The following is a 16,747-nucleotide window of genomic DNA, read 5'->3' on the forward strand; positions in this document are numbered from 1 at the left end:
GGCTTTGGAGGGAAATACTTAGTAAAACACAAAGATTTATAAAAATGTGAGCTTAGGTAATTCCCAGTCAGGTAACTTTCAGTGATAAATGGACTTATTAGCCCTGAAATTCACTATAGATGCTATTAAGGAAAGGCAGATGAAAGTTGATACTTCTTGTCATATCTACACGTGCAACAAAAAAGGCAGAAGAGGTGGCTCAGCACAAGTGTTATACTTGGAGTCAGAAGGAAGTGAGTGAGAATTCAATTCTGACTCAGAAACTTAATAGCTGTGTGATCCTGGTTACCTCATCTGTAAAAGGGGCGATAGCAAGAGCACCTCCCTCCTAGGGTGGTTGTGAAGAGCAAATGAGATAACACACGGAAAGTGCTTGGCAAATCTATAAGCACTATATAAATGCTAGCTATTGTGATGAGGATGATAATGATAATCATATGAGGGACAGTGATTACAGATGGATTATTGAATTATTTGAGTCCAGAATTGAACCAGAGGAACAAAGTGAACTGGAACAAAGTAAACTGTATTGCATTTGGAAAACTGTACCTAATTTTCAGGAATCCCAAGATGCTCTCTGGCCCCAAAATCACCCTTGTAGTATAAGTTTTTTCTTTTTAAAAAAATTCAAATATTCTTCCAATGATGGTGTGCGATTGCAAAACTAGGAACAGAACAGTCTCCAAAGGTTTAAAGTTACAAGAGTTCCAAAAGGGAGTGGAGAGATATGCAGTGTACACAAATTGCCACTGCTGTAATTACAGCCATGACCTATGTACCAGAAATGAAACAGGGAATACCATTGAGGAAATGTATGAACAGAAAAGCAAGAAGAGTGGTTATGTCAAGGAGAGAAGAAATACAAGATAGACAGTTTTAAATGCTGCACTACATACAACATGTAAATAAACCCCCAAAGAAGAACTCTCAACATGCTGGACAAAAAAGCCTTAAAAGAAATTCTATGGGAGAACATGGAAAAGAATCACAAGGTATGGAGGCATAAGGGAAGGAAAGGCAAGGGAATTATAACCTGCTTCAAAGGAGAGAATACCTACATTGGGGAGATCACAGACTCACTGAAGTAGTCAAGTAGGAAGAGATAATTGCTATGAGAAATAGATGAAGAAATTACAAGATTACTGTTTTTAGGCTGTTAGTTGCTATCTGAAAACACTTCAGTTGTTCTATTTCCATGGAAAATGTGTCTTGTTCCTTTAAAGGAAGGGAGTTTTACAGGCCAGTCTATAAAAACTGCAGCCAGCTAAAGGAAAGGTTTAATCAGTAAACTGAAGAATTATAGTTGGGGCAAGTTAATCAGTAGACATCTAGCAGCAGCCTGATGTCTGAGGAGAGAGAACAAGTTGGGAAAACTTGCTTTTGTTTAAAATGTTTCCTCAATTTCAAGAGGTTCTTTAACTTGTGGAAATCCTATATATCTTACAGTTCAAATCCCACTACTCCATTAAAGTGGCAGCTAGTTGGCCCAATAAGTAGAACACTGAGCTTGGAATCAGGATGATGAGTTCAAACCCAGTCAGTCTCAGATATTTGCTAGCTCTGTGAGTCTGGGCAAATCACTTAAATCATGCCTCAGTTTCCTTAACTGTAAATAGGGGGTATTAACAGCATATCTTCTGCAGATTCTCATATGAGTCAAATGAGATAATATTTGTAAAAGACACTTAACTTAGCAGTGTATAACACATAGTAGGTGCTATATAAATGCTTATTCTTTTCCCTTCCTTCCCACCTCTAAAGCCATCTCTAATTCTCCCATAGGCAAACTCTCCCTCCTCTGAACTGTCAGTGTTGTGTTCCTCTCATGACTCCAGAATATGCGGTCTTATAGTGAAGTTGTTTATATACATATATGGATAGACTGCAAGCTACTTGAAGGCAGTTAGACATTGTACTTATCCAGTTTTTCCTGGGAGTGTGGGAGGGAGGGTCAGAGATGGGAAAGGTAGAAGAGTGCGCTTTGGAGGGAAAATGATGTATTCTGCTTTTGACCTATCGATTTTGAGATACTAGGGAGATATGCAGGTAGATACATCTAATAGGCCACTGGCAAATCAGGACTGTAGTTGTTCACACAATCTCATGGAGATTGGATTAATCTGTATAGGTGGAGGTGACCATTGAATCTTTAGGTGTGGGAGTGGTGGAAAATGAAAGTGTTTATAAGACTGTTACTTACCTTTCCTATCTTTATGCATGAATTTATAGTTTCCAGGAAATCAGCTTTTTTTTCATTCAGAGGCGCTTCTGTTAATTCCTTTCCCAGTAGTTCACCTGTTTGATAGCCCATAGCCATTTCAAATGCAGGATTGGCATACTAGGAAAAGAAAGAGAAACTTGGCAAAATCAGCACTGAAAAAGGAGATAATCAAAATGGTTGACCAGCACCTTATTTGCTAAGGTACTTTATCTCTTCAAATTTAAAGGCCATCAAATTAGGCTTTTGTAGGGATCCTCAAAGCAACTGAGGACAAAACTGAAAAGGGAAAAAAAAAAAAAAACTCTAGTTTAGAGAAAAGATGCATCTTGGGACCTTCAAGAAAAAAATTTTTTTTTTTTTATCCAGTTTCTTTGAACTCTGGAGTTTGCCAAACTTCAATGCCTGCTTCCTAAATTCCCTTCTCATGCTGGAGTCAGTGACGCAGGGAAGAGAAGATGTGAAGAGACAAAATTGGCCACAACATAATTTCCTGATGGCATAAATATCCAAGCTAGAGGACATGTGAGATCCGCCACAGAGCACACTATGATAGAAGAGGGGCAAAATGGGGAAGGCATTGTCTTCAACATCATGATGACCTAAAAGCATTTACTGAAGATTTATCTAAGTCTAGGCCACTGGACTATAGAACAGGAGAGTGACTGGCTCATGTTTAGACCAGTCACTGTTTATCAGAGAGATGGGGTGAGGTGGGGCAGGGCAAGGAACTTTATGGGGATAGGACAATGTGAGTTCTCTCTTATCCCCACCTTTTTAGAAGTTCCTCAGGATTTTGTTCTGAGCTTAATCTCCTTAAAAATTTTCAAATTTGCCCTGAACTCCAAAGAAGGACCCAGAACTATTTTTCTCCCTATATTTCATTAGCTCTGTGTGTGTGTGTGTGTGTGTGTGTGTGTGTGTGTGTGTGTGTGTGATACAGATCTTTTTGGAGATCTGGTGAAGCCCAAAGACCCCTTGTTAAAGAAATGTTTTTTTTATGCATAAAATAAAATATATAAGATTACAAAGAAAACCAATTCTATTAAAATAGAATTATCTAAAAACATTTTTGAGACAAGTTCATGGACCTCTGGTTAAGGCCTCCTGCTATAGCGGGATGTTCCAAGAATAGAAACCTCATGTGCTGACTCATTGACCCAACTAACCTGTCCAGCAAGGACAGAAAAGGAGAACACATTGGCTGAGAAGCATATTGAAAGAGAATCATACTTTAAATCAAAGTTTCTAACAGAATTATTATGATAGCAACTATATACTAGGAAGAATATCACACATCCTGATCAAATAAAATATGAGAGGGGAAGGAATGTGGGCCAAGTAGCAGAGTAGGGGATCCCTAAAAGAGAGGCACATGCCTTTGGACCAGATTACTTTTTCTTTTTAAATTTTTTTTAATTTAAAATTTTCAGAGTTGTTTGCAACTTGGATGCAATCTCTTAAAATTCCCTGATCCTCCTCATCCTCCTTTGAAGTCAGAGATAATAATGCTCATAACACCACTATCCCAGAGTGCCTTATGGATTGAATGTTACTTGTGCAAGTTGCTTTATAAATAAAAAGGAGTGTTTAATGTGATTTTATATATGTAAACATACATGTAATAGAGACAAATGACATGTTTCTATAACTACAAATGAGAATATTAAATTTCTTTTTTTTTAAGAGAGAAAAGAACTCAAAATAAATATTATTATTTTCACAGCATTGGTAACTCCTAAAGCTATCATTAAAAGCTACCAGTCCTCTTTGTAAAAATTATATTTGATTTAAATGAAATATTTTATCTCATGTTAACTTTCTTGTTTCCTGAACTTTGGAAATGAAATATAGCAGTAATAACTTCATGGGTTTTCAACCACTGAATTATCTAAAGCAAAATAACAACTAAGCCTCTCACTCCTCTCCAAAAGAAAGAAGAAATAATCAGCACCAAGTCCCCTAAGCCGGGGACTATCCTTTAGAAAAAAGTTTGCCACAAACCTGTATAATGTGATCTTCACTTTTAATTTCAATGGCTTCTTGACTTTTTTCTAGTGCTGTGAATATTGAATTGCAAGCCCTATTTAGGTAGAAAACAAGAAGTGATTAGCATGGGTATAGCTATATAGTATTTTCAGTAGAAATGAACAGGACTGCCTTCATGGGTAAATAGAAAAGGAATATAGCATAGAATGTTTTCAGGGGCCTGAAAAGTCCTGATAACTAAAAACACCCCTTTCTACCTCCTTGTTGTTGCATCGGTTTAGTTGCATCTGGTTCTTTGTGATCCCATTTGGGGTTTTCTTGGCAATTTCCTTCTCCAGCTCATTTTACAGATGAGGAAACTAAGGCAGACAGAGTGAAGTGACACGGGAAACCTCACCCGGCCCGGACACGGAAAGGATTGACAGATTGATAGCTCTTTCTCGATTCTGCTAGTCAGTGTCTGATGGTGGATTTGAACTTGGGAAGAGGAGTCTTCCTGATTCCAAGTCCAGAGCTCTATCCACTGCACCACCCAATTGCCCTTACTTTTACTTTCCTCATTGTAACTGGTCACAGCCCTGTTATTTAGTGCTATGCAATTATGTAGGAGAGGCCAATGCATTTGCAAGGATTTGCAAGCTGTGGGACCTTGGGCAAAGTATTAACCTCTCTGGGCTTTAATTTCTTCAGCTGTTAAAAAAAAAAAAAATGAATGTGCTTGAGAGTCAATATTAAAAATCCCTTTAGGATGCACATGTATAGGATTATGGATTCTAAATACTTAAAATTTAAGACAGAAAGAATAAATAGTTCTTTTCTGTGTGTGTGATAAAGGCAAACCTTCATTAGGAGTATAAATACAAAGGATATATGAACTGGATGTGAGGTTAAAGTCCCTTCTAACCCTAGGATTCTAAGGATTTTTATATATTTTAAAATGCATTCTGATCTAGTCTTTCAAAAAGAGTAACAGATCATGGGAAAACTTCTTGTCCTTACACATTCTCTCCATTATCATATCTGATGGTCTTTTTTCAGTCCTTTTTGACCCCACCCCTCCTGCTTTTTTGATCAGTTCTTATTCACTCCTTTTGGATTCTTTTTTAGATTTTCATGATCTGACTCTCTATTGGTTCCCCTCATGTCTGTCTGAATATTCTGTCTCAGTTTCCATTTTTCTAAGTTCAGTATCCAGACTACATTTTCTTAATGTGACAGATGTCCCCCCAAGATTCTATCCTAGGTCCTCTTTTCTTATCCCTCTGTACTCTCTCTTGATAACCTCATCAGCCTCCAAAGGTTTAATTATCATCTCTATGCAGATGATTCCCAGAGCTATACAGAACTTTAGTGCAGTTGTAAATAGGTTTAATATATGTTAAAGAGGGTTTTTAATAGATTTTAATGACTTCAAACTTCACTAAGACCTGATCACATCATTTAATCTATTCACCTCAGTTTCCTAGAGTATAAAATGGGGATAATAATAGTATCTTCTCAGCAGGTTACAAGATAATTGTGAGATCAGATATTAAAAGGACTTAGTATAGTGCCTGGTACTATATAAATGCTTATCCCTTTGCCTTCCCCTTTAAGGCAATAAAGAGGCTCTGACACCCATCTCACCCTGGTATGTGTTGAAATGTTGTGTTCAATTGTGTTCAGCTGAATTGAAATGTTGAACTCTCAGCCTTAGAAGACCAGTTCCTATCTATTCTTTGTAATGACAGTTGAAGATGGGGGTCTGGATTGTTTTTCCAGGAGTGTTGCTGAGTTTCCCAGCCAGCTGGAAAGGAAACACGCTGCTTGGTGGGGTATGGCCAAGGCCCCCTTCAGCATGGCTATCAGACATGGGCTACTTACATAAGTGAGCTGAATGGGTCTATGAAATACATCCCTAAATTTATTTAACTGAGTTCTGTAGGTTGTGATTGAATACTGGGCCTAGAGTCAGGAAGATTTTTCTTTCTGAGTTTAAATCTGGTCTCCAGCCACTGTCTGTGTGACCCTGGGCAAGTCACTTCACCCTATTTGCCTCAGTTTTTTTTCTGTAAAATGAACTGGAGAAGGAAATGGCAAAACATTGCAGTATCTTTGTCAAGAAAAGCCCAAATGGATCATGAAGACTCTGATATGACTGAACAACAACCACTACTATTCCCCTCAGTCCTTATAATACCCAGTCTTCTGAATCACAGGTGAAAGAATGATTAAACATAGAAACTGAATTTTGAGTCAAGAGATTTGGGTTTGATTTTTAGCAATGGCAATAACATACTGTGAGAGCCTAGCCAGGCACTAAGATTAAAATTGCTGATCTGTAAAATGGGTCTAATAACTCTTTCCCTATCAACCTCTGCAAAGACCCCTTCAAAGAAAATGCTTTATAAAATTAAAGCATATGAAAATGTGGGTTATTATTATTTCTGTTCTTAAATAGCAATGAGCCCATGATCAATCTCAGGTTGCCTTAGGCTACCAGTGAGCCATTTAAAGCTATTCTTTAAGTATGACACAACAATCACTTAGGTATCCAACTAATGGTTATTTTGGCCAGACTACCCAGTAAGAATGCCCTGACTATTCTACATAGGCAGTAAAAGTTGGCAGAAGCAATTTGGATGGCCAGGCATTTATTACTCTCCAGTTCCACAAATAACAAGTCAATTATAGCTACAAAGTCACCCTCACTGCATCATTCTGCCCTGACATGCTTATACAAAGTGACAGAATTACCTTAGTTTAAGTTGTGACCGCACCTCACCAAATTCCAGCTGAATTAGTTCATTGTAACAGGCCATCATGTTGCAGTTCTCTGTGTATTTCTGCAAACAGAAAGGCAGGAATCACTTTGGTTTTAATGTGTTTCTGTAAATAATTACATTATCTTAACCAAAAGGAATTAATTCTTGCTAATAAATCTCTTCAGACAGGGCTACAGGTTAGAAAGCTTACTAAAAAAGCTTCTGGCAAAAAAAAAAAAAAATCTTCAAGGTGGTTCATTATTATTCAGCAAAAATGGTGGAAAAAACATTTTTTGAAAACAAAAGTCCAAGTCTTTAATTTCTTTCTTTCTTTCTTTTTTAATTCATTGTAAGTCTGAATATTTTTAAAGGCCTTATCACTATACTCATGGTCAAAGAAGTTCATGCTATGTTTATGTTACTACACAAGACTGAAATCTGCAGTAGGGAAAAAAAAACTCACAATTAATTATTTAAGCTCTTGTTTACATTTTATTGTCAAGGTTAATTCTTTATTGAAAGACAATGCATTGCCTTCCTTAAATAAAAAAAAAATTAAAAACCACCAACTTCATGCCCATTATTAATTTCCATGCATTTTACATCTCACAATATATAGACTCTGGCTCAGTTTGTAAATCCACAAACAGTGTTTATAGGTCTTATTTAAACAATCTACTTGTTATTTTTCATGGGAAAAAAATCAATCTCATTTCCTTGCTTAGGGGTATTAACTTGCTTTTAGCCATAACATTTCTTGGGCACAAATATTTCAAGGAGACCAAAACAATTCACAAAGTTCCCAGCCAACTCTTAATCCTTGAAAAATATTCATTCAACCATGTTTCACAAAGGCATCTTGCAAGTTACTGCAGTCTTGTATAAACTGTTTTTAACCCATCCAGAGTATTTCATTAGTATTCATTAATAGTATAAAAGCATATTAGATGACATTTATTAAACCTTGTCTTTTATGTACATTTTTGATGTGACCACATTGGGGGGATAGGCAACTCCTAGGTTCAACTCTATTCCAAAGTCAGGAAGACCTGGGTTCATATCTAACCGCAGACACGAACTTTAATTCTGGACAAGTCTCTTAACCTATGTCTTAGTATGTATGTATGTAAAAAGGGGATAATAATAGCATCTCTCTCCCAGTGTTGTGAGGATCAAATGAAACAATATTTGTAAAGAACCTAGAAAATCTTAAACACATAAATCAATTACTACTATTAATTACTACTACTACTACTATCTTCCTCTTCCTGCTCCTCCTTTCTTTTTTTCCTTTTCCTTCTCCTTTTCTCCTTTTTCACTGACTCTTGGATCTACCATCGTCTCAGCATGGTAGACCATTTGCTCTACCATTGTTTCTCAAGGTTCTTTGGACCTTGCCATCTGCCCTGGTGCTCTTTTTGCCAAAGCCCAAGTATCAGTTGGCTTTTCTATCTGCCATGAGCTGAACTCACCATATACCTCCAAAAAGTTTATGGACTCCTTGAGAACAGACACAGTGTCACCTTTCTATTTGTATTCTCAGCATTTAGCACTACTTCTTAGAAATCAGCATTAATCGGTGTTTTTTTTTTTCATCTTCCCCCCTATATTCCTAATTAAGTACCTATCCTATATACTCCAAAACCGATTTAAAAAATCCCAATTTGAAATCTGTCAACAATAGACAATAGAGACTTATTCTGTATCTTTAAATTAATTAATTAATGTACTCCTTCCTTGCTGAAATGGATTATCTCTATACACTGTGCTTGCCATGTTCCCAGGATTACTCCCAGGGAGGGAATTCCACAAAGGAAGAAAAAAGAATGTGTGCTTTCATGAACAAAGATATGCAAATTGTTTACTTCCACATCAAGTCATCCCATGAAGATGCATGTACTCATATATACACACACACACAGAAGAAGACATAAATTTATTTACCCTTTCTCTGTTTTGTTTTTTTTTCCTCCATGCTTTGGTTCCTAAATGTTGGTACTTCTGCCTTACATTCTCAAGTCAATAATAGGCTATCCTTTGCATCACCTCTGCAGTTAGGACACCCAGCTTCAGAGACATTTTGGAGTCAGCCCCTAGAGCCAGTTGTTAAATTTCCAATGTGAGTATTTATACTTTGGAAACTAGCAAACTACAAATCAGGGCTTGATGTATTGTTCTATTGATTGTGTAGTCTTGAGAAGATGATGGGAGAAAAATGTTAATACAACAAATTAAACTTACAAGTGTGTTGTCCCATACCCCATCTGGCTTCCTTCAAAACTCTGCTTAAGTTCCTGCTTCCCCAGGAAATCTTTCCTGATTTTGTCCTGCCCCTAGCTACAAGTGTTATCCCTCCAAAAATTACATTGTATTTATTTTACTTTTTTTTTATATAGAGTGCATGTCTCCCCCAATAAATTCCTTAAGAGCAGGAATTAGAACATTTTTCTTTCTGTATCTCCAGATCTTAGCACAATTCCTGATATATATCATAAGCATGTTTGTCAACTGACTGTTTGTTTGGAAAGAATATTGGTTTTGGAATAAAGAAGTCCTTCATTCAGATTCTGCCTCTGGCACACACATAACACTAGCTCTGTAAATGTGGACAAGTTATTTCTCTGAAATAACTTTACTCATTGAAAAAATAAATTAATCACATCTTACTTACTCAGAGGTGCTGCTCTAAATCTCAAAGGAGAAGATATATGTGAAAAGCTTTGCAAAACTTAGAATGCTATATAAATATTGTTGTTGCCATTACAGAAACATTGTAAAGAAAAGGGTTTGTATGGGAGACTTTAGTTCAGGCATGCATGGAAAAGAGGCCCCAGCAAAAAGCTCCCCAGAATAGGTAAGCCTTCTTTGTTAGGAAATGGATTGCTTTGGTTCACTGGTCAACAAAAGTTGTTCAGAGCAAGGACACCATTCAAGTGTGAGCTCTAGAGCCTCGATCTGGAACTCTCTTCTAGGTATTTAGAGTTATTGTGGTGGACCTCTTAGTTAATATACTTTAAGAAATGCAGTCAGTTATGTGGCACAGACCATACTAGCATGTCAAGAGCCTTTGAAAAAATTCTTATAAAGATAATGAAGTTAAAATTAACTCAAATGACCTTAGCAGAGCAGAATAAGCCTAGAGGGAAAAATAAAATATTTTCTCCAAACTTCACATAGGTGGAAAGCAGAAACTTCAAAAGGCCATGAAAAATTATGAGTATTTACAAAATAAAAGTTGGTTTGGAAATATAAGCCAGAAGCAATTGTTTTGAAAAATACTAGAGCTGTCAGGACACATTTTTCAAAGCTGGGGTTCTTTAACTTATCAAATGAGATAATATATGTAAAGTTCTTTGCAAATAATAAAGCATCTTATAAATGCTATTGTTTTCTAGCACAGATTCTTTCAGTCTGCTGAAGCCTATGGACCCCTCTTAAGAATGGTATTTTTAAATACATAAAATAAAATGCCAAGGATCATAATGGAATTCAATTATGTTGAAAGAGTTATACAAATATTTTAAAATATTAATATTAATTTTTTAAAGTTTTCAGCTTCCAGGTTAAAAACACCTGAGCTAAAGTGACTAATAATGAAAATATATTGTCTCTGAATGTCTTAGAGAGCCAAATAAACCAAGACTCAACCCCACCCTCAACCCCTACCAGGATTAAATCTATGGAGATAAAAAGCAGTGAGGCTTCAATGTTTGCAAACATCTAGGTTAAGCAGATATTTATCTTTGAGTAAGTCCAACTCAGAACTTCATTACACTTGCTAGGACCTGATGAGCTGTATAGATTGTACTTTCCCACCCTGGCACAGCAGACTTCATGATCCATGACTAAAACACACAAAGTTCCATTAAGTAACTTTTGAATTTTATCTGAATACTTTAACTCAGATCTTTGGGTCTGTAGGGGCACACAGGTTCACCAGGACTTCTAGATTATAATTTTTAAAAAAATATTTATGAACATTATATCTAAGGGACAACAGAATATCTCTGGTGCTCATCTCTGTACATGCAACAATAGAACATAACATTTGTATTCACTTTGCCTCTGCAGGAAGTTATACAGCTAATGACAGTACTGCAGTGGGAGAGCTACAGCCAAGGCAGCACTGGCTTGTAATTTTTAATATGAGATCCTTGGGGGAACCAATTTGGTAAAGACCATTATCTTGACTATTACTATGTTATTCAATTGGATTGGTCTTAAATACTATATTCATAGAAGTAATAAGTACTATAAAGTGTTCCAGATTATAATTTTTAATTAAAGTATCCATTAGAAAAGATTTAACTGGTAGCCACTCATTATTGAATATCTATGTCCTTCTTGAATATAGTATTGTGTTTATAGCTTTTCTTCTAGTTATCAGAATTATATAAACATAGACTTCCTAGCAAAGTGAATAAGAAGTATGTTTCTCAAGAATCCCCCAACAATTCATTCCTACCTCCCCACCATCAACGAAAAAGAAAAAAAAAGAAAATTTAGCTTCCTGAAAAACCTCACTGTGATTTTTAAAACATCCCTAATAATTCTTTTATAATGTTAATTTTAGCTTTCATTTTATTCTTTAGAAGTTATGTATTCAAGAGAATGGTATACTAACAGGTGATATTAAGTTCTGTGAATTTTATCATACTTAAATATATTACTTTAAAGAAACTAAAGAAAGAAAACATAAACCATTTGCTAAAGCATAATTTAACTCCAGATAAGGAGCAAGATTCTAAGGTCATTATCATTCAAAACCCCACTGAATCCATTAAAATAATTTCTCACAAATAAGCAAGCAGTAGTAGTAGTGATAGTGGTGATGGTGAAAGAAGAATTCATATGGTGCTTTAAGTTTTGTAAAGCACTTTACATATATTTCATTTGAGTCGCAAAATAATCCAGTGAGGTAAGTGCTGTTGTTAATTCACAGATGAAACTGAGACTGAAGGTAATAAGTCTCACTGACAGTCATAAAGTTAAGTAAGTGTCTGACACAGGATTTGAACTCAAATCTTCCTATTCTAGTTCTCTACCCACTGTATTACCTAATATTTCCAAACTCTAGTAATCAGAGACATGGAAGTAAAATAAGCTCTGAGATGCTACCTTGCACACAGCACATTTGCAAAAATAATGAGAGCACAATTTCATCTAGATGAGGAAAAGGGAATCCCATTACCTTTTGAAGGAGCCATATTTTGGTTTAATATACTTGAGAAACTTTGAGGCACAACATGCAATCAGTAGCATCAAATGGATCTTACCATTTGACCAAAGAATCCCATCAATACTCCTCTATCCTAAGGATTTCTTTTTAAGTACAAATATATTTGTACTATATAACTGCATATATCTGTACAAATAGATTTGGGGCTGGCTTTATTTCTAAGAGCTTAAAAATCAAAATAAAATTTACATTTAACATTTGGAAGACTCTGGAAAAATTTTCAATAATAGTGTTGTGGAGTGCTGTAAAAAACTTCAAATCTGAAGAACAGAAAGAAATATGTTTCTATGAGGTGATGCCAAAGGGGGCCAAATCAGAAAAAAGCCACCACCTGATAACAACTGTGTATTTTTAAAATTGCCAACGGAGCTTTGTAGAAATGGAGACATTGTAAAGAGATCTAGAATAAATAATTTACTATTATTTTGTTAAAGTTTATACATTTTTTCTTTTCTTTCCTTTTTTTATTTTAATAGTTTTTATTTACCACATATATGCATGGGTAATTTTACAACATTGACAATTGCCAAACCTTTTGTTCTAATTTTCCTCCTCCTCCCCCCCACCAGAAGGCAGGTTGACCAATACATGTTAAATATGTTAGAGTATAAATTAAATACAATATATGTATACATGTCCAAACAGTTGTTTTGCTATCCAAAAAGAATCGGAGTTTGAAATAGTGTACAATTAGCCTGTGAAGGAAATCCAAAATGCAAGTGGACAAAATTAGAGGGATTGGGAATTCTATGTAGTGGTTCATAGTCATCTCCCAGAGTTCTTTCGCTGGGTGTAGCTGGTTCAGTTCATTACTGCTCTATCAGAACTGATTTGGTTCATCTCATTGTTGAAAATGGCCACATCCATTAGAACTGATCATCATACAGTATTGTTGTTGAAGTAAACATGTTTTTTCTTTTAAAAAAAAAACCCCACAAATGTATTTTGTTCAATATGAAGTCTATATAATCAGGATTCTATTCTTTATTTTTTTCGTTGTTTCTTTGTATTTATTGACAATGTTAGTGAGTTTATGATAAAAACTATTTATGCAAAAGATACCCTAAAACAATTTCCTCACACGATACTGTGGCTTCAAAGATGCTTTTACATACCCTTGTAAAACCAGCAACAATAAGAGGCATAACAGATGCTTCTTCACGTTCCCCCCTTTAAAAGAAAAGGACAAAGATAAGATACTAGTATTAGTTATCTTTCATATCTACTCATAAGTTAAATAATGTTACTATTTCTAATTAAAGCAGAGTGATTTCTAATGGAATCAGAACTAAATAAGGTTATCTTGCTTCTCAATTTGTATTTTAAAACCTAAAAATGTTCTCTCTCATTATTATTACAAACATACTATAAATATTATAATAAATATTCAAGTTACAATATTTTCTTTTCAATCAGTTACATTAAAAAATTCTTTTAGTTAAAAAAATATCAAACATCTTTAATGATGAAAAAACCCAGCTCTATTTATCAAGGTAAAAGAACTATTTAATATTACTTAAAACATTCCCTTATTACCTATTTTTCTTATTAATCCATCGTCACCTTTTTATGATGAAAGTACATAATTACTTTTTCCTGTCTCTCATTGCTTCCTCTATTTGCCTCCCAATATAATCACTATCAATTGTGCATCATAACCCATCAGAGTGGAAGCTCCTGTGAGAGCAGAAGCCATGTTCTTTATTTTACAGTCCTATGAATGCCTACCATAGGATGGGTTGGCCATGTAATATATGACTAATTATTCTTTGTTGATTCAATTTGCTTTCTGAGAAGAAAAAAACAACAACAAACCTTCACAATAGTCTTAGATTCTCTTAAAAATGATTAAAAATGAGAGCTCCAGTAGGAAGAAGCTAAGATTAGCAAATGAGGGAAGAAAGTAGGGGGTTCCAGTTATATCACCCAAGGCTTAACTTTGCAAACCTGACATCTCTCATTTTTTCTAATTATTGCAGAAGACAGTGCGGATGATCCAGTGCAAAAACATACTTTAGTGTAAGCTGTATGATGATCTGAAAGGAACAGGGGTCCTAAATTTTGAAATGTTTACTCCCTTATTTGGCTATTGTTTTCCCCTTTCTGTACCTCTTGGAAACATTAAAGTTATTTAAGAATACATTCTGGATGGTAACTTTATGTGGCTCTGATTTGGCAACCAAACTCCAATTTTTTTAAACTCTGGAAAACATTTTAAGTATCAGACATATAATATCAGAGCTTTATCTTCTCAAAAAGAAACATACACACACACACACACACACACACACACACACACACACACACACACACACACACACAAAATCACCAAGGCCATGCTGTTCTGAAATTCCCCTTTCTGCATTTCACTCAGAAACAAACAACAAAACCAAGCTTGCACTTCCACCAGAACTAGAATCCTGAAACGTGGCTATGAAACTGTTTCAGTCAATGAGCCAGAGAAGAATTACTCCTAAAAATAACATCAGGCCTGCACTACCCCCAAGCAGGAAGAGTTTGGCTCTCATAGTTAAAGAACAGATAGGATTTCACTACAACTGTAAACACAACGTCCCACCCAAAGGCACTCTGCATGTGTCCCAAGGTGATCAACATGTCTCTTCTTCCCTTGAAGCTCACAGATAGCTATAGTCACTTAAGGGAGCCAGTTTTCTCCAGGCTTGCCTATTTTGGAAGCAAGAAGCAGTCAGAACCTAATCATCAGTCTAGAAACTGATCTGAGGTTTAATCACAGAGTTAAATGGAGCTGAAAATACTGCTAAAATCTCCAATAAGCAGAAAGGAAAAGGAAGGAATATGACATCAGAGAGAAAGCTTGTCACACAGCCCAGCATTCTAAGACTGTGCAAAGTACTTACATTGGTATATGAACAAACATTACATTTCATGTGATTCTTCACACCAAAGGAAAAAAAATTACCTCCGTACTACAGCAACAATAACTGTGTTTTCTGAGGATTTAGTTGTTCTGATAGACCTTAAATAAAAACCAAAAATATTTCCAAATCAACTCTCAAAAATACCTTTAAAGAAAACAAAACCAAAAACATTTCAATATGTCCTTACTTGTAAAACAAAGGAAGATAGCCCAGTTTTGGAGGAGGAAAGGCAAAAGAACTTCAGATAGTGTTAATGGATGTCAAATAGGTAGTATAAAGTAGGAAGATATAAAACAGGAAATCAATAGCAGTGACAGAAAACATTGCAATTAAACAATTAGTTAAATAACAGATAGAGGTAAAATAAGGAAATAAATAGTAGAGATATAAAATAGAGAAATAAATAGTAAAGAGAAACCAAAAAAAAACTGAGATAAAGAAGATTTAAAATAGGGAAAGGAATAGCAATGACATAAAACACTGAAATGATGTCCTTAATTATTTTTATAATCTCTAAAACATTTTTTTTTTTGCCTAGATCTGATTTCATCAGTGTAGGGAATTCCCTCTACCAATGCAAATCAGCAACTTATCTATAACTTAATAATCTTTCTTGCCAAGGGTACTGGGAAGCTGAGTCACTTGCTCAGGGTCACATAGCCAATATATTTTAATAGATATTGGCAAAGTCTTAAGTCAGGTCTTTCTGAATTTAAGGCCAACAAGCCTCTTCCATTATTAACCCGTGCTGACTCTCCTCTGTTTCTTTATTATTCCAAAAATTTTACTAAATGAATTAATACATAGTTTTGTTTTTTTCAAAACATCAATTAGATGTGGAAACATTTTTGAAAGAATTGGGGGGAGGGGAACCTCTTAAAGGGAGCAACAAGTTTTCTACTTTTCCTAAAGTTTTCAAAATATTTTATGATGATTTTATACAGAATGTTTAGACAGAAGGGCAGCCTTTAGCAGGAAAAGCTATGGGAGGAACTGACATATTGCAAGGCTGTTTGAGGCCTGCGGCCTTTAATTGTAATTGAGTGGTTGCTTAACCAATTAGGAGGTTACCAGGTAGGCAGTTTGAGATTATGGGTTGCAAACTCTAAAATATACCTGGAAGACCTTCCATTCTCTTTTCCAACTCTATTCAACGTCAACTAAGAAAGAAGGAAGTTGTGAAAATGAGAGATTTAAACTGGAGAATGGGGTAGGAAAGATACCAAGAGTAATTCCTAGGGCATCGGGTTATGTGGCCCTATGACATCATTGCTCTGCCAGGATTCTCTACTCAGAGAATTTGAAGGAGATTCAAGATAAGGCTTTGCTCTTGGCTTGATAATACTTTTTTGATTTCCTGCAGTATAGAATAATGGTTGATAGAATGCTGGATTTGGAGTTAGGAAGAGATAGCTTCAAAAACTGCCTCCGATGATTACTGTCTCCGGGCTTATTTACTCATCTCTAAAATAGGGATAATGATTCCTGAATTACCTATCTCACAAAGTTGATATAATACTCAAATGAGATAATGTACATGAAAAGCCCTAGGAAAATTTGAAGTATTCATAAATATCATTATTTATTGTTATTTGCAATAATTTTATTTTAATTTTTAGTTAGCAAGCATTTTCATTAATCTTTCCTTCCCTTTAAC

General features: G+C 35.3%; 1 protein-coding gene and 1 long non-coding RNA gene across 5 annotated transcripts in view; one reads left to right on the forward strand and one right to left on the reverse strand.

The window, feature by feature from the left end:
* The window catches only part of PDE8A (phosphodiesterase 8A), a 246,475-nt gene that overhangs the window by 72,055 nt on the left and 157,673 nt on the right, over window positions 1-16,747 (reverse strand). For all 4 annotated transcript variants that reach the window (XM_074295300.1, XM_074295299.1, XM_074295301.1 and 1 more), the window contains 5 exons: window positions 15,132-15,188; window positions 13,306-13,360; window positions 6,944-7,032; window positions 4,223-4,301; window positions 2,201-2,338 (listed from right to left, as the gene is read on the reverse strand). In XM_074295300.1, coding sequence (XP_074151401.1) covers window positions 2,201-2,338; window positions 4,223-4,301; window positions 6,944-7,032; window positions 13,306-13,360; window positions 15,132-15,188 — 418 coding nt within the window. The remainder of the gene's footprint in view (window positions 1-2,200; window positions 2,339-4,222; window positions 4,302-6,943; window positions 7,033-13,305; window positions 13,361-15,131; window positions 15,189-16,747) is intronic.
* LOC141558314 (uncharacterized) lies at window positions 613-3,944 on the forward strand. The gene is made up of 2 exons (XR_012487032.1): window positions 613-992; window positions 2,588-3,944. It is a non-coding gene; the product is annotated as an uncharacterized LOC141558314 (long non-coding RNA).

The sequence above is a fragment of the Sminthopsis crassicaudata genome, chromosome 2, assembly GCF_048593235.1.
Source record: "Sminthopsis crassicaudata isolate SCR6 chromosome 2, ASM4859323v1, whole genome shotgun sequence".
NCBI lineage: Eukaryota > Metazoa > Chordata > Mammalia > Dasyuromorphia > Dasyuridae > Sminthopsis > Sminthopsis crassicaudata.